General features: G+C 33.5%; 1 protein-coding gene across 1 annotated transcript in view; it reads left to right on the top strand.

Annotated features, from left to right (window-relative positions):
* FBXL17 (F-box and leucine rich repeat protein 17) overlaps positions 1-21,460 on the top strand; it is a gene marked incomplete at its 5' end in the record, with an annotated part of 440,618 nt that overhangs the window by 269,275 nt on the left and 149,883 nt on the right. Inside the window, one exon of the mRNA XM_015590345.2 lies at positions 16,413-16,489. Coding sequence (XP_015445831.1) covers positions 16,413-16,489 — 77 coding nt within the window. The remainder of the gene's footprint in view (positions 1-16,412; positions 16,490-21,460) is intronic.

Here is a 21,460-nt window from a genome sequence, read left to right as displayed (position 1 = left end):
CACTTTATGTTTCTATTATATATTCTAATCCTATTATTTACATTTTTCACTCTGCAGGTCTTCATATAAAGTTTTTCTCCTTTTAAATCCCTCTATATTTTGTTAGTATGTGCTCTTCATCCTTTTTATTAGACAAGTTTTACTTAGGTATTTCTCTTTCTAACTGCAAGTAATCCAGTTCTTGTGCTTAAAAATAATGTCTTACTTTGTTGACATATCCTTAATAAAAGTGATGCCTTTGTTATCTTCACTCAGAATTTTAAGCATATACAATGGCATGACTTGCCTTATCAGCATGCATAAATCCCTCACTCATTCCTTTAACAAATCTGTCTTGAGCGTCTTATCAAAGATGAGTAAAGTATGGGCCCTGCGTCAGGCCAGAATTGGAAGACAGGTGAGGATGATGACATATACTTCATACAGTGGTCACAACAGAGGGAGGGAACACTAGGAGTCAGGAGCAACAGTCTGAGAAGAGACCAGTGCATGGGTCTGAATTAAGGGTTTTAAACCTGCGTGGTTGTGGTGAACATGATATTTTCAGAGGTTGCAAACTTAAATGATGTTAAAAACCAGACATAGAATGTAAATGAGTGAAGTGGGTCAAGTGTAATATTAGGGAATGGTGGGGACTGTTATGATTGGAAAGCACATGTCTCATTAAAAGACATTTATATTCATGTTTGTTTAAAACATGACTCAGCCACAAAAAATGTGTCCGGGCTGCCTATTTGTTGCAACTCTGTTAACATGTAAGTACATGAAAAGTCTACTGTTTTGAGAAACTATCTGTGTTATAAATGTGCTAAGTGGACTAAGTCAGACAGAGTTATGCAGAGTATATGGGCCAGAAGTCAGTGTCTAGGGTTTCAGTCCACAGTGAAAGAAATAGATGGGGAACAAAATCTAAACAACAACAAATAAATGTCAAAATCATCTCGATCCATATAACAGAGTGAAAGAGTGAGTGTTCCCAAAGAAATAGCAGTCAGCTGCTACAAGATCAGGCATTCTGCTGGATTATTGTTAAGCAGACCAAGCACATGCTTAGTGTATCAGAACCGCAAGGACAGCATATACAATCTGAAGCAAAATTAGACTTTGGCCTTCCTTTCATGAATTGTACAGTTTAGTAGATTTTAAAATTATATTATGAAGATGAGGAAGAATCATATTTTTTTCCAGGACTTCATGGCCTCTACACACCTTAATCTGGCCTGGATAAGGCAATATATTTTGATTCCAGTGCATAGAGAGATTAGGTGTTTGCCCAAAGATTAGACTCAGGGTGACTGGGCATGGGTGTTAGAAGCTAGGCTCAATAACAAATATAGCCATACCTTATTTCTGTTAATATATAACCTAATGACCATTAAAACTTTTCCCTCAAGTAATTCTGAATGTCTCTTTATAATTAATGTTAGACATTTGTTGTGCTAGCTATTAAGAAAAATTTCCAAAGTCATAGATTTGGGCTGTGTATTAATTTTTACAATAAATATACATTTATTCTTTCTTACTGGGATTTATAAACATTGACTCTAGTCAGTGTTTAAAGTTTACTTTAAAAAGAGTTAGGTAGAATGTTTTTTATCAATTATATGGCATAAATGAATAAAGTAAAAGAGTAAAATGACATCTAAAAGCTTTCATAAATTAATAACTTTGCCATTATTTCTCAGTGGTTTCCATTTTTAAATATTAATCTTATGAAAAATAATACAGAGGCTCATAGAATTCTGCCTGTATTTTTACATTTTTGTGAAATAAAGGTATAATGTCTTTTTATCTCATTGAATATCAGACTTTGGTCATGTGAGGTTTGCAGTAATATGCCTAAAGTTATTAATATCTACAAAGTATTTTTATATTATTTATCGACAAGATCTTTCAGATGGAGTGGAAATTCTCAAATATTGAAACTTGTAGTGTGCTTGGCAGTCTTAGTGTGGCTTATCACAAACTTTTGTATAACTTGAGCCTTAATTGAATGCTTTAAAAGATTTGTGGCTATTTCTTTCCTTGATCCTATTTGGAAGCCACACTCACAAAGAGTTCTTTAAATACCTGGCATGGGTTGCTTAACACAAATCGTCTCTAGATCATAGGTGAATCATTTTATGTGAGACATAAATTTATAATGGAGTGAAAAAAGATAAACTGTTAGGTTAAATTTTCTTTGATCTTTTTTGTTCTGTGTTTACTTATGATTAGAAAAAAACATGCACTTTGTCTCTTCGGTAGTACTAAGCATCTTTATGTTCATTTGAAAATTTTCATGGTTTTCAGAATGTTTCAGTGAAGATTTTTATTTTATTTTTGGTATATTTTGGTATGAAAATCAGTAGACTTCATGTTCCTTGAAATTGGGCAATTCACTTAAATAATTAGAAATAGTAAAGAAAGGAAATTCCTTTTTTTTATCCCACCCACTATTGAAGGGAGCTCTACTGAGAGGTCTATGGTTTCCAGCTTTTGCTATTTGCTGACTAATGCCAGAATCCTAATCCAGTTTCTGGCAACATATTTTGTAAAGTGCTCTTGGTGATATAATAAACAATCTCTCTTTCAAGTCACAACATTATGTAATGTCTTTCGCCAAATACTCAGAGTATAAACCTTAAACGAAAAACTTCTGCTTACAGTGGAAATTATAGTTTGGGGCTTATTTTAAATTGGTTTTCAACTTAGGGTAAGGTTATTTTAAATTGGTTTTCAACTTAGGGTGAGGTTGGAACTCATGAGAGATAATGTAGATGGCAACAGATAATATTGAGTGCTATATGAAATGACTGAGGTCTTTTTCCTGAAGTTACCTGGTTATTGTTGGATAATTAGGTTGCTTGGAATAAAGATGATAAGAGAAATAGAATTAGCCATGACAATATCCCAGGGAACTAGCAGATGGAATGTTGCATCTAGGCCAAAGCGCTACTGCCAAAGAGTCTGCATCAATTATTGTCTGTATAGCGAATAAATTATATCATTCATATATGTGTATTTAAAAAATTCTAGAAATATAGATATATATTTTTAAAATATTGTTTAGTGGTTCAGTTTCCTTTTGTCATTGTATATTTTTCTTAAAAGATAAAAAGAGCAGAATTATTATCATAATGAGATCTTTGAATTTTTTATTATTTAACTAGACTTCATTTCATACCCACCAATATGGCTAAAAAGTCTGATAATATCAACACTGATGAGGAAGTGAAGCAACTATAACTCGTTAAGAGTTGGTGGGAATGTAAATGGTATAACAACTTTGGAAGGAGATTTGGCAGTTTCTTCTAAAACTAATCATTCATCTACTACATACATACCACTAATACTCTATGACTCAGCAATTCCGCTCCTAAGGTTTTTACCAGTGAGACATGAAAGTGTATGTCTACCAGAAGATTGTACAAGAATGTTGCTAGTGGTATTATTTATAATTGCCCCCAAAGTGCAAATACTTCACATGCCCTTCAATAAAAGAATGAATACAAAAACTGTTATATGAATTTAATTGGATACCTGTTGCCAATTGGAAGGTACAATTAGGAAAAATTATTGAAATAGGAAACAATATAGATGAATCTCAAACCCTTATGCTAAGTTTAAAAAAAGCCTTACATGAAAGAATACATATTGTGTTATTCTATTTTTATGAAGTTTTTAAATAGACAAAACTAAGCAACATAATAAATATCCACAAATAGTAGCCGCCTTTGTGGGTGGACATGAACATTGACTGAAAAGGGGCCTGAGAAAACTTAGTGGGATGCTAGGGATCTAGATCTTAATGGGGGTTCAGAGTAAACAGAATCATGCATTTGTCAAAACTGATTGCATTTAAGATTTTTTGCAATCCACAGTAGGTAAATCTTACAAAAAAAAACCAAAACATTACACACATTGAACTCTACTTAATGATGTGTATGCTAAAGTGTTTAGGAATAAAATGTACTGGTGTCTGCACTTACTTTGAAATGCATCAAAAAATAAGATAAATTGATGGATAGATACCTGGTCGGATAAGTTGATGGATATATCTGAGATAAAGCAAATGCAGAAAATGCTAATTATAGAGTCTAGATGATAAATAATGGATCTTCACTGAATGATTCTTTCAACTTTTTTGTATGCTTGAAAATTTCTATAATATAATGTTGGAGAAAAATGAGTGTTTATTCTAAAAAAGTTTAGAAGACACACCTTTTTTGGAATTTAGTCTAATTTAAGCTGAAGATGTGAAAGCATTCTTTAAGGGTTTCCTTTCTCATCCTTTCCACAACTTAAAATTTAATCTTATTCAATTACATCACCTTAATTGCAATGAGTTCGTTACCCTTATAAATTATATTCTTTGGTGCCACATGTATAATCCAGTGATTAGTTTAATAACATTTATTAAGCACTGTATTTCTGTGGCTGCTATAACAAATTACCATAAACTTGGTAGCTAAAAACAACAAATATTTATTATCCCACAGTTGTGGAGGCCACACATCCAAAATCAGTTTAACTGGGCCAAAATTAAAGTTTCAGTCTCCCTTTGGAGGCTCTAGGGAAGAATGCATTCCCCTTCTTTCCAGCTTCAGGTGGCTGGAACATCCTTGGCTCTGGCTATACCACTCAGATATTTGCCTGTGGGGTAATATTGCCTTCTCCTCTCTGTCTCAGTCAAATCTCTCTCTGCCTCTCTCGTAAGGTACATTTGGAATTAATTGTATTTAAGGCCCACTCAGATAATCCAGGATAATCTCCCCATCACAAAATCCTTAATATAATCACATCTACAAAGTTCCTTTTTCTATATTAGGTAATATTTATAGGTTCAGTGGATTAGTACCTGTTATCTTTGGGGCCCATTGGTTAGCCTGCTATAGGCATTTTTTTTTTAATGTGCCAAGTTCTGTGCTAGAGCCTAAATAATAATAATATTTAATTGCTTGCTTTGTGTCAGGTGCCGTCCTATGTGCCTTACACTCATTCTTTTTCTTTTTTCTTTTACTAAGGAACATTTTGATTTGATTTAATGTGAGCTTATTGGACCATACATTTCTTTCTTGCATATGTCAACTATTAAAGCCCCAAAGTGCTAGTTTTCTGAGAAATGTACTTTAGGAAATTCTATTCTGTTCTATTCTAAATAACCCTGTCTTATTTGTGTGGAGGATGTTAAAGTTGACAAGATTGTGAATTCCCTTTGGGAAGAGACTTGTCTTATCCATCTTTGTATCCATATAGTTAGGGGCATAGTAGGGGTTAGTAAATGTTTGTTGAATAACGAAAAGCGGCTTTGCAAACATCATGAAATGTAACCTTTACAAAATCCTTGGAGGTAGATACTGTAATTTCCATTTTACAGAAAAGACTTAGAGAAGTTGAATTATATTTCCTACCCAGGACTCTCACACACACACACACACACACACACACACACACACACAGCTTTGACTGAGCATCTGAAACATATTTCCATTATCCATAACTGATTGATTTTGTACATGAAACATTAAAATTTAGTAAAATTCTGATGTAGTTAAGTATTATCACTTTTATTATTGTATTATGTTATTAATCATATGCAATATACTTTTTAATTTTTAACTTTTTTGAGAGGCCAGTTTCTCATGGATTAAGTCCACAGTGGTATTAAGAAATGGGAAGAAATTTTCTAAATGATACAGGATTTTTTGATATTTTCTTGAAACTTCAGCCTTTCCCCAGAAATGCCTCAAGTGTATCTAGTCTTTTTGTAGCTTCTTTTGAACATCAGATTTAAAAAATAAATCATCGACATTATGAATCTTCTAGTCATACTTCCCTTTTTACTTTGTTATCTTGAAAGCTTATGCCAAAATCTTATCCCACTTGTAGAAGCTTCTCAGGACAGAATCACGTAAATCGCTTCAGGATGAGTATATCTCTAATTTTATTATTTTCCTGTCCATATTTTCCACTGTCCTTGCCTCTCTCAAATATTTCTCTTGTAGTTTTGTATGCATTTATAGTTGAATAGGCTAAATATAAAATAAATTTAGGCCCCTGAGTAAATATAAAATATGTGAATATATTTATATATATTATACGTATATTATATATTACATGTTATGTTATATACATATTGTTATATATTGTATGAATTGTTTTCTTTTTCCTCTTTACAATATTCTTTATACAACCTTAATTCAAGCCACTAATTCTACTTGTGCATCCCTGAGTATATATTCTGTTCACTGACTTGCTTATACTATTACCTTTTAGAAAGCTTTTTTCACCGTTTTCAAAGTATGACATGACATCAAATTGCCATTATTTTTCCAAAGCCCCAAATTTTGCCAAATGGCCTAAGTGTTTTGTGTCTGATGACCATGTATTTACCTTTCAATAAAAGATCACAAAAGGACTTTGTGCTGTAACTTTTTCTTTATAAAATTCTACTATTACCAGGGCAGAACTCATGACACCCTCAGGACCCACAGAGGCACAAAATAGGTCAATTGACTCCCAGCACATTTACCTGACATCCCTTTCAAATGCCTGACATTTGCGTTCTCTTCTTTATTCCAAAAATGACTTTAGAAAACAATAAACTGCCCCTCCTCAACTCTCAATCTTGCTTCTTTCTCAGAATACCAGAATGTATTCCTTTATTGAGGTGGGTACTTGAGAGAGGTGTTTATTGTGTAGAGCAGAAATGGTAATACTATTACTCCATTTTGCTACATGGTTTCTTGATTATGCAGACAGAACAGTAATAATCAAGGATAGAACATTTAGAACTATGCCAGAAATGTACTGTTCATTTTGATTTATCTTTTAAATAACATAAAGCTGAGTACCAAGATTGGGAGCGTTGCTTGTTTCTGCTGGCTGTCAGACATGATGTTGCTTGCAAGGTACCCACTGTCTGAAACAAATAGCAAAATATGCCTTCTTTCTTCTCCATGTTTACTTACTGTCTTGCTTTTGCAACTTTTGCAAGGAGAAAATGGGTAATGCTTACCCCCCCATGGTTTCTATCAGTCTTATGAACTGGCTTCATTTGCTTTCCACCACTCTAAGAAAGATATGTATTTTCCCTTTATAGCGAATAGACTGATGATTAGTCCAAGCAAAGCAACCTGTATTTTAGTGATTTTGGCATTGCTAAAATTCCTTTACTAAGTGTATTTACAACAATTATATATTTTGTTGATTTAATGACAGTATTGATAAGGGGAAATGTATTGTTAAGAATTATATTTATAAATGTATATACATGCATGTACATGTATATACTGTGTACTCTTTTGAATATAAATTAAGTTGTTGATGATCAAGTCTTTACTTTGATGGATAAAGAGTTAAGAAAGAATCTTCTAGAAGTATATTTTCAAACGAACGACTTTTTAATGTCAGAAATCATTAAACTGGTAGCCAGAAAAGCGAAGTAAGTTTCAATAGACTTTCCCTGGAATTTCTAAATCTCATTTCATTCCCTTGAATATTATTTAAGCAGAAAATAGGGAGGACTTTGTTTCTCTATCCTTCAGATAAATAAAAATTACTGAAACCAGCTATCATCCTTCCACTGAGATTTTAAAAATATAAACTGCATACTTACTTTAGGGAATTCTTGGTTAATGCCCCTTATTTTCGGTTGTAGAATATGTGGACTGTTTTTTCTTTTTTGAAAAAGTGTAAATGTTACTTTTTTTAAGTAAAAAAGTTCTCTCTGTGTGTAAACATAATATACCAAAACAGCTAAATGTTTAGTGCTGCCTCTCTTTCCCATAAATGTTAGAGCAAAAATTATTTTTACCTCTGATGTGAACATTAATATGTAATGGTATGGCAGAAGATAGGAATAAAGCAGTGGCAGAACCGGGGCTTTGGAAGTATGTTTTACGGATTCAGCAGGGATGATCCTTAAGCCTCAAAGAGTTCCGAGTTCAACCTCGCTAAGCATCAATAAGGTCAAGTTTACATAGTGACCCTGCCTTCATCAAGCCCATGTGATTTTTCCCCTTTCTCCTTTCTGAATGAATATTTGGGTCACTTTGTTCCCACTGTCTGTACCTTTCCGCCTTTTTAATCTAGAACTCCTTCATCCCTTCTTTTTTTTTTTTAGAAACTAACAAGACTTCATCACTATTCTCCCAATTGCAGAATTAATTCATTTTATATAATTGCCACTTAAAATCACCTGTAAAAATTCTCTTATTGGATTTTGATCAGGCCAGAAAGTTACTAAGCTTAAAAATTAATGACAAAGTGCGGGTTTGGATGCTGTGTTGTCTGACTCCGGAGTGAGGGTCCTGGCCGTGCATCAGGACACAGGCCCCTCTGACATCTCCTGAATGAGGAAGGAACAAGGACATTGAATAAATGGGATTTTAAATGTGAAAACAAAATTAATGACAACATACAGGCTTCCTGAGTATGAAGGCTTGAAGCATTGGGAAATACTTGGAATGGAGACTACTGATGTGCTTTCTTTGTGTCTTATTACACCTATCTAATTATAAGCTTTCAAAGATATCCAATTAGGTGCTCTCTTTATTGGATTTTAAAATAAATAAATCATATATATATATACACACACACACACACACACACACACACACACACACATATATATGTATATATATATACACATACATACTTACATATGTATAGATGTTGCTAAAACCGTTTTCTCAATTTGAGTTAATACATTGGGATGTTAAATATAATTGTTAGCTAAAGTAAAAGCATTCTTTTGACTTTTATAAATTGTCTTCCCCTACCATGTTTTATATATAGTCTTCTGAGAATTTGGCTTATCCAAAAAGAAATTCTGTGCCTTCCCAAGCGAGAAGGAAACCTTTTGTCAGCATCTTGTCTGAGTTAACTCCTTGGCTACACAGGTCATGAGAGGTCTGTGTTGAACATCAGTCTTTGGCTCTGTCACAACACTGGTATTGAAGCATAGGCCAACTTCCAGAGTAGAGAGGTTAAAGAGGCAATTAGTCACTACAAAGCTGAAACTTGTGGTGTCTTCTGGTAAGGAAGTACTTAACTCTTTCCTGAATGATGCCTGAAATCTCATCTTCTGTGTGCCTTTGTATTCCACTAAAATAATATGCTTAGCCATTTTAAATTAAAGTTGAGCTTAAATATATGTCTGTTGAATCAAGACTTTCTTATCAATACTTAAAGCAGTTAAGAAAAAGGGCATGGGGATGGGCAGGGAGATTATCATCAATTATATGTTTAATATGTCACCTAAATTTTATTTTAGCTGTTTGGAAGCCTGCAAAGTCTTTTGGAAATACTTCTGCCTTTACCATGGAAGTTCTTATTTAATATTGGCGGGGTCGGGAAAGGAGGTGTTGTTGGAGCTTTTTTGCCAGAACTCGGCCTGACTTTTTTTAAGGGCCCAAGCTTTTGCTTCCACACGGTAAATTTTTGTTACATGCAGGATAACAGAATCTTCTCTATCTTAAAATATGCCAAGATACCATAAAGAAAGCACCAGTCTTAAGAAGATTTCTCGACTTTTCCTATTTCAAAGTAAGGACATTTTTTTCCTATTGAGGAATGAATAAACTGCTAAATTAGGAAGTCTCGCCTGTAATTTTTTTCCTAGCATTTTCTTTGGTCCTGAAATATAACTATTTTCAATTGATTTTCAGTAGATATGGAGATAGTGAGATGATTTTTCTGCTTCTGGGTATCATTAATTTTTCTGCTCCTACATAACATTAATATCAACAACAACAAAAATAAATAGTAGTTGATCTGTCAAAGTTATAAGTATTATGCCCGTCATTTATAATAATGTGGCTTTCTGATTATATCTTTTAACATTTTAACACATAGTTTGCACTCAGTAAAATATTGTTGAATTAAATAAATAAATAAAAGCTTAGTATCTTTTTTCTGCCTCTTGAGTATTCTGAGGAATGCATAGAAAAAGTTAGGTAAAGTTGTTTTATAATGGTTTAGTGTAGTTGTCATAAAAGGAAAGAAAATGGCTAAAATTAAAAACAAAGCTTTTAGATAAATATATCTGAAATATTAAAGCCAGAGCCAAGTTTATCACAAAAATGTTAGTTTGATCTTCCTTCTTCCCTTTTGGAAAAAAGTTGAACCATCTTGTTTCTTGGTAGTTTAAAGAAAATATGCATTTAAAAATTATTGCAGGCTTCATTCTGTATGAAAAACATTTTTAAAGTACTCTAAGAAACTTTCAAATTAAATTAGAACATGTTTTGCTATATAGATGAAGAAACAAAATATTTCCATAAGAACTGGTTTGTGATAGTCATCCTAAACATGTTAGAAAATATTATTTTGTTGTCATATTAATGAAAAAGGTTTCAGTGCTGACTGCTACTTACCCTCCAGGTAGGAAACGTAGCCAAGGCTAAAGACACTCAGGGAGAGAGTGGTCCAGAAAGATTCAGCAAAGGACAACATCTGTCATGCCTTCCTCAAGGTGGGACACGTGTGTTGGCAAAGATACAAACATAGAATTTAAGTTTCAGTAACATTTAAGTTTATAGGCCACTTTTTGTGGAATGTCTCATTAAAAAAAACCTTACCAACTATTCTCATTTTGTAACCTTTCACTATCTCTGTGTGACAAAATGGGCATCAGTTCTCTACTATATAAGTAGCAAATACCTAAATTAATCTTAAATTAACTAATCAGGTATTGACTTTCCAGAGAATAACATTTGGTAAGTGAGAACTTAATAAGTGTCCCAAGATAATGTTGTTAACTGGTGGAGCTGTTGACATTTTGCATGTCACTCCTAGCCCCTGTGGTATATTAAAAACGTGCTTCGAGGAAATGATTTAACATTTTAATTGCAAGTTAACCTTAGAAAAAAAATAAACTCTCTCGCAGCAAACATCTCTTATGAGATTTTCCATGAGAATATCTGTAGAAGTTTACATGAGAAATTTATTTAAGTATGTATTTGGTACTGTGTTGTTCATGGGCTAGAATAGAAGAATATTTATAAGAAAGTATACCATAATGCAAAGAGCACTCAATATATCACTTTGATGCCATGTGTCACTTTCCCAAAATAGTCTTTCATTTGTCATTATGTGTAGTTGTTGAAGTTAAAGATTAAAAATAACTATTGCATGCTATTTCTGTAAGGTTAAGGTATATTAATAGAAAAAGTATCTAAATAGAATCCTCATAAATGAAACTATATTCACATGTAATAAGGGGAAATGTACTATTAATGGATTTTTGAATTGATTCACCCTGTATATGTTTACTTGGTAATTTACTTCTTTTTACACATAGAAATCTTTTATGCAATACGTTTTCTGAAAGCAGGGTATACCTGTAAATCATGGCCATTCATTTGCTGCACTGGGATTGGATTATTCTTCAGTAAAACTCGATTTGAGGCTCTGAAAAAGTCAGATAGCATTCATTATTCTTTTTGTAAGATGCCAAATTGTTTTGGTGAGTTCGGCTATCATTCGAATGACCCGTGTATGAGTTAGTCAGAATGAGCTTATGTGGCACAGAATTGGACCAAGTTTGCTCTCTCGTTGCTCTTTTTAGATCTTATAAATTCCTTTTATTCCTGTTTCGTGTGTGTGTAAGTGTGCGTAAGTGTGTGTAAGAGAGAGAGAGAGAGAAAGAGAGAACTTCTTAAGGGTAATATAACATAGGGTGGCTTGTTTAGTTTTAAGAAATGATGAAAATGAAGCTCTATTTTTGAAATCCCCAAATAGATTACTCTTACGATGTATTTGTGTTTCAGGAGTTGTATGGTTTGATCTATGTATTTATTCAACCTTAAACATGCCTAGCTCCCTGTTGCACTTATTTGCCAATTACTTGCAGTACTCTTTATACTTTTTGTTTTAAATCTGTGGGGTTGTTTTGTCTTGTTGCATTTTTCTTTTGCTTGAAGATATATCTATTATTCAAATATAGAAGTGACTTAGGAAAGAACATCCAAAAGTTTATTTAGAAATTCACCAAGCCACATACTAATGCATCTCTAATGGGGACGTTTCTTTTCACACCTCTAAGGTGATTGAGCCTGTCCTTTAAAGTGAGATTTGCAAACCAGTGTCTGGCAGCTCCAATTAGCTTCTTTTGGGCTTGAAGCACATCACAAACAGTAACAAGGTCTCCTAGGACACTCCTCCTGCAAGCAATGTAGTCATATTTCCTCATTAGTTCTTTTCAATTGTCACTAATGCCAAGTTCCTGCTTTTGAGTAGGAGACAAAAAATGTAAAATTTGGTATGTATGTAGAATGGGCCATTGTTTTCCATAATTCAAGGCTCTTTTGAATTCCTTTGATAGTTTTGAAGCTTACACAGCTTAATTCATTAACCTTTACCCTTCACATAAATCAGGTGATTAGGAATCTATTGCTAAGGAGACAGATTTTCCCTCCACTGAAACTAAGTACTGCCTTCTCTTCTTAAAAAAAAAAAAATCCTATGTAGTTCACAAAAAGCAACCTTTTTGTTGCTTTTCAAATTTCATCAAATGTTTCAGGTACATTTTAGAATATCATCAAAATCAAGTGAGCATAAAATTACATTATTATAAAAAATAATTCTGAATGCTTTGGAACAGGTTTTCTGGCCCTTTTCAGTATTCTAAAGGAGTTTATATATATGTACTCAACAGCTGTTACTTAAGAATTTACAATGGTTGCAATTTTTAAAAAATTCTCTTCTGAACCCTGCCAAAACATAAAAGCAAGAAAATAATCCGAGGGAGGCAATTCAGAATAAACTAAAATATATTTAAATTAACCTAGGACATTTGATTTGGAGAAATTTTTCATATAGGCCCTCATTTTTAGAGAATGATGATGTGGGGCTCCTAAGAAGGTAGGTGGTGGTTCTGTGGTTCCATGAAGGTGAGACGAGAATGCATGTCTTCTGATTCTTTATTTCCTCCTGTTAAGACATGTCTCCCTTTATTTCCCAGAACTTGAAAGATGGTTTATTATTATTTATTAGTAGAAGTAGGCTTGTGTTTGATGTTCATGGACTACTTTAACAATATTTGCTATTCTGTGTTTTTCCACTATGCCATTTTATTATATTATGAATTTTACTTTATAATCTTGTAGATTGTTATTCTCCTTAGGATATAGTTCTTTCCCCAAACTTTATCATTCCTGAGGTTGTCATGTATGAATTGAGAAATCTTTAAATGTACTGACCCATCGAGAGTGTGGTCATATGGTATTCTGAGGTTTGTCTTTAGGGTTGGTGGGGACAGTGGTGGAGGGGAGAGTAGAATGGTTAAAACTTGAATTCTGGATTATGTATTTAGGAGCTCATTGCTTGCCCCTAGGGACAAAACTGTAATTTATGGCTGAGACTAATGAATATTCTCCGGTGTGATATCTATGGAGAGGGGATGGAGAAACAAAGGTTTTAAATGTGGTCTTTGGTTCTGTCACTCTTCTTCTCACTTACAGATAGATTATCACTTTGCAAATGTTTCTTCTTTATTAGGACTGTTTTAAACATACCCCTTTAAAAACTTGCTTTAATATGTGTAGCTTAAATCATTTTAAGTTTAAATAATTACTGAGGTTTAATTTAAATAATTACTAAGCTTTACTACCTTGTTTTTTGCCTCCATACAATCTATTTAGTGAACTGGGAAATGCTCTTATGTTAATACACTCAAGGTCATGACTAGAGCCAAGAGTCTTTTAAAACAGAATAGAATTATTTAGAAGAAACGTGGGCCACAGACTCGTGTTATGTTAGGGTACTTCCCATGAGTGTATTATAGAATGGTGTCTAAAAGTTTCCTAAAGAAAGGACAGTCATCACCCACGGTCTCTCATCATGACCTGCTATCAGCATAGGCTGCCCGGGAAACTAGACCTAGACTAATCACAGGGCTGCAGGCACCAGCCAGGGAACCGATGTGGGGTTCCGTTTCCATCAATTGCAGTGAGAGAATAATGCAAACCACTTCCATTTTTAACTCTCAAAACAATAGTTATTTTAACTATTTATTTAAACCACTCAATTTTGTGTTTTAATATTATATTAAGAGTTTCAATCCAGATTCACAGAACTTGGAGATTCTCCAAATATCACATCTGTAAGTGATGTGATCTTTAAATTTAAAAAAATTAAATTTCAGAAGTTATGTTGTGCATAACTTCTAGTACACTGTAATTAAAAGTGTTTAGAAAACTATGTAACTGAGCTTTCAAAAACAACAAATATCCTAAGTGATCCTTTGTAAAAGCAAAGTGCTTTTCTCTTATATTCCCCACCCCCACCCCCTCCGCCCCCTCTTGGTCTAAAAGATACTTATTGCTTACTTCTAATCATGTGTTATCTCTCGGCTGTTGCCTCTTGAGTGCGTAAGCTAAATATATTTGTGATATCTATCAACAATAACTTTTCTCTGTCATATAGGGAGGAAACCTAATGTTCGTGGCCTTTCATCAGTTTTAGGACAGTTTTCATCCAGTGATTTATTATCCTGTTTATATGAATACTGGTTCTTGTTGCCTATGAAATAGCATTTGATCTGGCTTGTGCAGCAAAATCAATATGTATTATTTGCTGTTTTTAGTCTGCTCTGTGTGTCTTTAATGTTCATATGTGCTTGTAGCGTATCTAATATAGAATCAAATGGCAGGAACTCAAATAGGATATTGCATTTGTTTAGAGTTTTTTCATAATCAAATATAAAATCAGGCATTTTGAACTATTTGAAAAGAGCATTATAAAAAAATAAATGATATAAACATTTCTGTACTAATGTACTTCATTTTGTGATGATCATACAAAATGTTGAATCTGCTAACTTTTTCGGTAGGTGATGGAGGACAGTGAGATATGTATCTTTGATATGATAGAAAGTAGTCAGACTTTATTTTTAACTATTTAAGATTTGTAATCATCTATGGCTTTCATTTTTATCCTTAGCATGTGAAAATTATTTTTCACATGCTAAAACTAATGGTCATTGCTTGTAATGTTTCATTTCTGCTTTTATCCTTTTTAATGAGTTTATTCAAAAGTTACATCAAAGCCAAATGACATGAAATTAGGTTTTTAAATTTATCTTCATAATAAACTGTATCAATCATAGTCACGTTGCGTTAATGTTTTAAGTTTTGTTTTGTAGCCATGGAAGACCTTATCAATTTTTATCATAAATGTTTTTTTAAATAGCCAAAAATGAATGTGTACTCAGTTATTCTGAGGAACTTTGAAATGTTTATCATTCCATTAAAACTATATTCCATGAAAACAATTTAAAAGAAAAATATGCTTTTTCTATAACTAACTTAACCTTCAATAATGAATTATGTGAAGTGAATTGTTTAAAATATCTTGACATTTTATGAAGATACCTACAAATAAGCCAGACAGCAAATAAAATATCTGAAAGACAGAGATGGATACTCAGTAATTTTTTGATGGATTATACACATAGGTATCAAATTACTTGATTCTTACTTCCTAGAAAAGGTTAATGACTCTTTTTGCTTTTACCCTTTTGCTTAACCGTTATTTATAAAGATTAAAACAGGAACTGCACTGAAGGATGCATATGCCTATGTGTCACTATGACTGTACAGTTTTTCTGATATTATAGGGGCCTGAGCCACAAAATGGACTATGTTGTTAATCATTATTTTTAAAGTTCATTCAATTTTGCACTACATGTTCCACTAGGGCTATTAGAGCAGAGTGCACCATTCGAAAACCTTTTAACTTAAACCAGAAAAGACTATAAATCTTACATATCTCTGTCTATATTATTAAAATGTCCTGCACCTATGCAATAATTCATTTAAAATATTAAGAATAAAACATTTTAAAGTAAAAGATTTTAAAGTTCTTATGTGTGCAGATTTTTCCTTCTATAATCAATATGTTATAGATTTTTAAAACATTTATATTTTATGTTAAATAAAATTATGTCAAAAAAATGCATGTTTCAGTGTTATCAAACCTCATATTAATAATTGAGCTATGAGCAGCAATATTACTATCCACCTATAATGATCATCCATCTATATTCTCCAGTTTCATTATCATTACTTTATACTATTTTATTGTATAAATGACATATGATTATTATATAGCATATATTTACTAGTCTTTTACTACCAAATGTAACATTACTCATAAAAGAATATCTCTTTCTTCATTGCTTTGGTTTTAAAAGATGCACCAGTCATAAATGTATTTAATTAAAGCCATTTACATATTAGAGCACCTGAGTTTAAACCAGGGAATATAATACCTATTCCTGAAACACCTTGAAAGAGATTTGTTGAAAGAAGAGAGCTGTGGCATTCATCGTATGCTGACCTCTTCCTCTTATAATCGTGGCCAAACTCTTGCTAATTTAACTTGAAACACATTAGTGTAACTCACCACTTTTTTGTGTGTTTCAGGTGTGTGGAGGTCATTGCAAAGGAAGGACAAAACCTGAAAGAGCTGTATTTGGTATCCTGTAAAATCACAGATTATGGTATGTAATGAGCCATTGCTCTAATCCTTTTCATGAATAAAAAGTTACAAAATCTTTGACAGATTTTTAAAAGAAATCAAGAGCAGTATCTCGTAGAGACTTTTTATCTTTATCTGTGCTAACTCTGATCATAACTAAAATCAAAAAGGTTAAGAAATCATGAGGCTAAGAACCAGAGTAAAATTAATTCCATGCGCAATCACACACACATGTGCACACACACACACACACACACACACACACAGGATTAAAGAGTATGGCTAAAAGCTATACAGTGAAAATAAATATCAGAATGATTAAATATTTGATATAATAAATATAATTAAAGAAATTATCGCATTGAGTTGATTTGCTTAATTTAGTGTCATGTTAAGTGCACTCCTGCTGACATTCCAAATGCCAACCTTCTTAAACCAGGGAAGCTTCCATGTTTAGATGTATGGGAAGGAAAGGGTATACATTTGTATGCAAAAGTTTTAATTATCTTAAATTTCAGTATCCTTTAAAGTGGAGAAAAGCAAGTTGTTATATAAAAATATGAAACGTTTAAAATCATCCTGTTGAAGAAATAAAGAAAAATAACCTAGCCTTTCCTTTTTTGTTCAGTTTTATATTTTTTGGAATTAATTTGTGTATATAATCTAAATGTAGAGTTTTTGCCAGATATTTGGCTTTATGAGAGACCGAAATGCTTTCCTTTTCTCTCTTCTGATTTTTTAATTTGTTCATTTATACTTGAGAATATGCTCTCTACCTTAGGCAAACTAATAATACATTAAGTTTTTATTGTTGACTCTGACATGCTAATAAATGACTCCAATCCCAGGGTGTCATGCTGACCATCTGCCCTCGGTGGATGAGTTGCATTTTACCAGCTACTAAATTCATCCTTTGAAAAAACTCTACTAAAGCAATAATAGAAAATAACGTTAAAAAAGATTTGGCTTAAAAATAACCGTAATTTCTTTTCAGAGTTTATTTTTTGAGAATGGTAAATGTGTCTTATGTGAATTTATCCATAATGTTTCTGGGTTGTTGGTTTTTTCCTAATTATATCATGTAAAAGGAGTGTTTTGATATGTTTTTCTTTCCTTGTAGTTTGTTTTTTGGTTTGGCGTATTAGATTACCACTTAGACACAGTAACTCTAAAACCTCCACTATCTCCCCATTATCTTGGCCTTAGAGGATTTTCTCTGTCCAACACAGGGCGTGTGCTCAGTACATAGAGATCTGTTAATTAACTAGTACATTTAAAACTCTTTACTTGGCATTCAAGGTCTTTTAACATTAGTCCTCCACCTGCCCCCTCCCCAGTCCTATTTCATATTTCTTCCCTTTACCTATTCTCTGCTAATGTCAGATTGCTAATACCCAGGAGAGCTATGGATTAAGTTTTTTAGAATGAACTCTTCGAGGTCCTGCAGTGGAAAATATTCTTGAAATTACACTTTGTTCCAGCACCTGTTAAGTTAGCCAGTGCAATGAAATGTTCCAGAAGATATGGAGAAGAGAAAAAGCTTTGCACTTTGAGACAGATCTGGGGTCAAGTTCTATCTCTGCTCTTTGTTTTTTGGCCTTACAGAAGGGAAGTTCCTTCACATCTCTGAGGCTCAGTTTCCTCATTTGTAAAATGGGGAATTGATGTCTGACTTCATGCTTCTTTGTGTACTCGGCATCCAGTTTAGTTAGCACAGTGTATACTTCTAATAATTGTTGCTTTCCTGCAGAAGGGGGACAGAGGAAAGATTCACACAAAATTCTTCTACCTTCTTTCTTTTCATAGGTCTCAGAGATGTTTTTGTTTTGTTGTTGTTGCTATTGTTTATTGTTACTGTTTAGTGATAGTCTCATATTCTGGTATTTTGAGATTTTAGAATTTTTTTTCTGTTGATGTGAAAACTATATTAAAACCTTGCCAGTATGGTTTACATTTATTCGTATCTCTGAATCATTTAGGCCTGTGGTTCTCTGCACATTAGAATCACCTGGGAAGTTTTGCAAGCATACAGATAGATGCCTGTGCCTTACTCGAGAGTCAGAATTTCTGAATAGGTGGAGCCCAGGCAATGATTTTGTAAAACCTGCCTCGGTCATAACATAAACCAAGGTTGAGAACAACTGATGTAATTCAGTTGAGGGAACCAGAATTTAGCATTTTGGGAACTTCGCCCCATGATGACAAGAAATCTATCATGATTTTCTTCATACCTTAGTCCTTCCAGTTTTCAAGCTCTCTGCCCTACTTTGTCTCCTCCCGAGGTTTTAGATATTCCGAGGGTTCATGGTGAAAGTCTCAGTGCATCTCTTGGTTCTGTTCTTCAGAATGTTGAGAATGAGGGGAAAAGGTCAATAGTTTATGAGAGTTTAATATAATTGCTATTTGGTTATAAAATTTAAACAAATTACTGAAAGCTGGCTCAGCTCATCTCTTTTTTTTCTAGTTTCATGCCAATAACACATGAATAATTTTTGTCAAAAAGACAGCAAAAAGGATTATTCATTGTATCCAGAGAAACAGCGTGTTATTGTAGGTTACTGCTCTGTTAGGAGAGGCTGTCAGCAATCCCTTACCCTATGTTAATTATAAATTTTAAGAAGGAAAAACAGATGCCTTTTTCTTCCTTAACTGGATAAATAGAGACATATTCTATAGAACTTTTTTGATTATTGAGGCTACTTAGAAATTGTCAAATTTGGTGTACACCTGATACTAGGAGAATTCCATCCTTAAAGAGACTATTCTCTAATTCTGCTCCCTACTCACATTCCAGCTAGTTAGTCTCCTCTTCTCCTCCTCTCTTCGTGGTACATGTTTGTGCATGTTTTCAGTACAGTATACTGAGATTTTTGAAGTTTTTTGTAGGATGTATTAATTCAGAAACAGCAGCTTGCCTGGCATAGCATTTCTAATTTTTGTTAAGATTCTCACAGATGTTAAATGTGATATTATAATACTGAGCAACACCTGGCCAGGCTGTTATGAAGTTATGTTCATTTTAATTTGTATATGATATAGTTGCTGTGAAGAAAACTATCATTCTAATAGTCTTCTTATTCCCCAAGTTGAACATAGATATTTATGGTAAAGGATAGCAATTATAAACAAATCAATAATTCAGGCACAGCTAAATAGAAAATACAATTTTGAGAAATTGCTCCCTGAAGAGAAGTCTAATATTGTCACTCTTCTATCACTGAACAAATATATGTTAGAGTCAGTATATTGGGAAAAACCTCAAACGTAAGAGTCAGAGATGAAGTTAGAATTCCAGCTTTGCCTCTTCTTCTCTTTGAGACCTTGGGCAAATTACTTAACTTCCTAGTTTTGTCATCTGTTAAGCACATGATAATACCATTAAGGTAGTGCAAATGAATATGCAAAATCTGTGTTAATCCTGGTGGCATAGTGGATACTCATACCAGTCGGCAGTTCTTATAATAGAACCATTTCTTTTTTGAAGAAGAAGAATCAGCCTTCCTCCTCCCACAATTATGGCTTTTCTGTTTATGGGACTCATTATTTAGGAGTTTGACCTATATTAGACTATACCTGCCTAATTGACTTTCATACCTAAGCTATCTAAATCAGGTTCTTATTGGTAGGGAATAAAGAGAAAGCGATATCAAAAAAGTTTAAAATATTTAATTCGCTATGTTAGATTTCTACCCTATCTTTTGTGTGTGTTACTTTTTTTTTTTTTTTAAACAAAATGAGCTTTTATTAAACAAAGCTGGAGACATGTATTAGTTAGCAAGGCTGGAGTTACAAAGAGATCCAAATAATACTAAGGTTAAACAAGAAAGAATTTTGTTTTCCCTTATGTAAGAGTCCAGAAGTAAATGATTTGTCCAGGGTGGTAACATTGATCCATGTGGTCATTCCGGCATCTAGGCTAGTGAAATGTCTTCCATCTTTATCACGTGGCTTTCCTGTCTAAGCCTAAGGTGGCAGCTCCATTTATTACCACTTCCTGTAGTGGGAAAGAGGAAAAAGTAGAAGATAGTTTCTACATGCAAATATGAACCTAAATTTGTATACCTTTCATTTTCGTTTGGGTAATTTTCTCTTGGCTCCCCTTACATTTTTCTTTGTTCTTATGATAATTTGTCAGTGAATAGTGTCCAACCACTCTCCATCAAACATTTTTCTGTTGAAAATTTCCCTCCTTTGGAAAAGTGTATCTTTATGATTAAAAGGAATGAAAGAAGTAGAAATCAACCTGTGTTATTTAAGCTTAGAGAGGCCAGAACCAGTCTTTCTCTTGGGCTACAGGGCATAGAACATGTGGTGCAATAAATTAGATGGATGAATAAAGCACTTAGCTCCAGTAGTGTCTCCATAGTGAATTTTACCAGTGTGACCCTGTGTCAAGAGTCCTTTATTAAAAGGACCCAGGTTTCTTTCTGGGTTGTTAACACATTTCTTTTGACTTTAGCACCCTTCAGCACCCTAGAACACCATAGAAGATATCTTTTTGTTTCCCTGCTCAAGTTGTCAAATAACCTTTAATTAAAGAGGACTGTAAATGCTCAACTACAGATACTGGAGTTTGGGGCCTACAAGGTCACTAATAACCCACAGGTTCACCCTATGTCTCTCTACATGCTCTCTGTCACTTCCACAGGCCCTGGGGCTGCTCTCTCTGTACAGTCTTTGGCTGCACCTTGTTCTCCTTGGTCCCAATGCTCTTCTGCTGGATCTGGGACTTTTAAACCTAACCCAAAGCTTGCCACAAAAGCTTTTGGATTACTCTGGACAAAAGGTCTCCCAAATCAAGGAGGTTTTTGTCCCCATGATTATCATTTAAGATGTCAATTTCAATTGGCCTGACATTCATTCTGTCGATAAATATTGATTCAGCACCTACTATGTGCTGGGCTCTGTGGTATATGCAGGACATGAATAGTTTCTGTATTCCCGGAACTTTCATTCTGGTGGGATAGAGAGGGACAGGGTTAGCCTGCTTATT

The sequence above is a fragment of the Pteropus alecto genome, unplaced genomic scaffold (genome assembly GCF_000325575.1).
Source record: "Pteropus alecto unplaced genomic scaffold, ASM32557v1 scaffold20, whole genome shotgun sequence".
NCBI lineage: Eukaryota > Metazoa > Chordata > Mammalia > Chiroptera > Pteropodidae > Pteropus > Pteropus alecto.
Note: the sequence above shows the minus strand (reverse complement) of the source record. Positions and strands in the feature narration are given on the sequence as shown.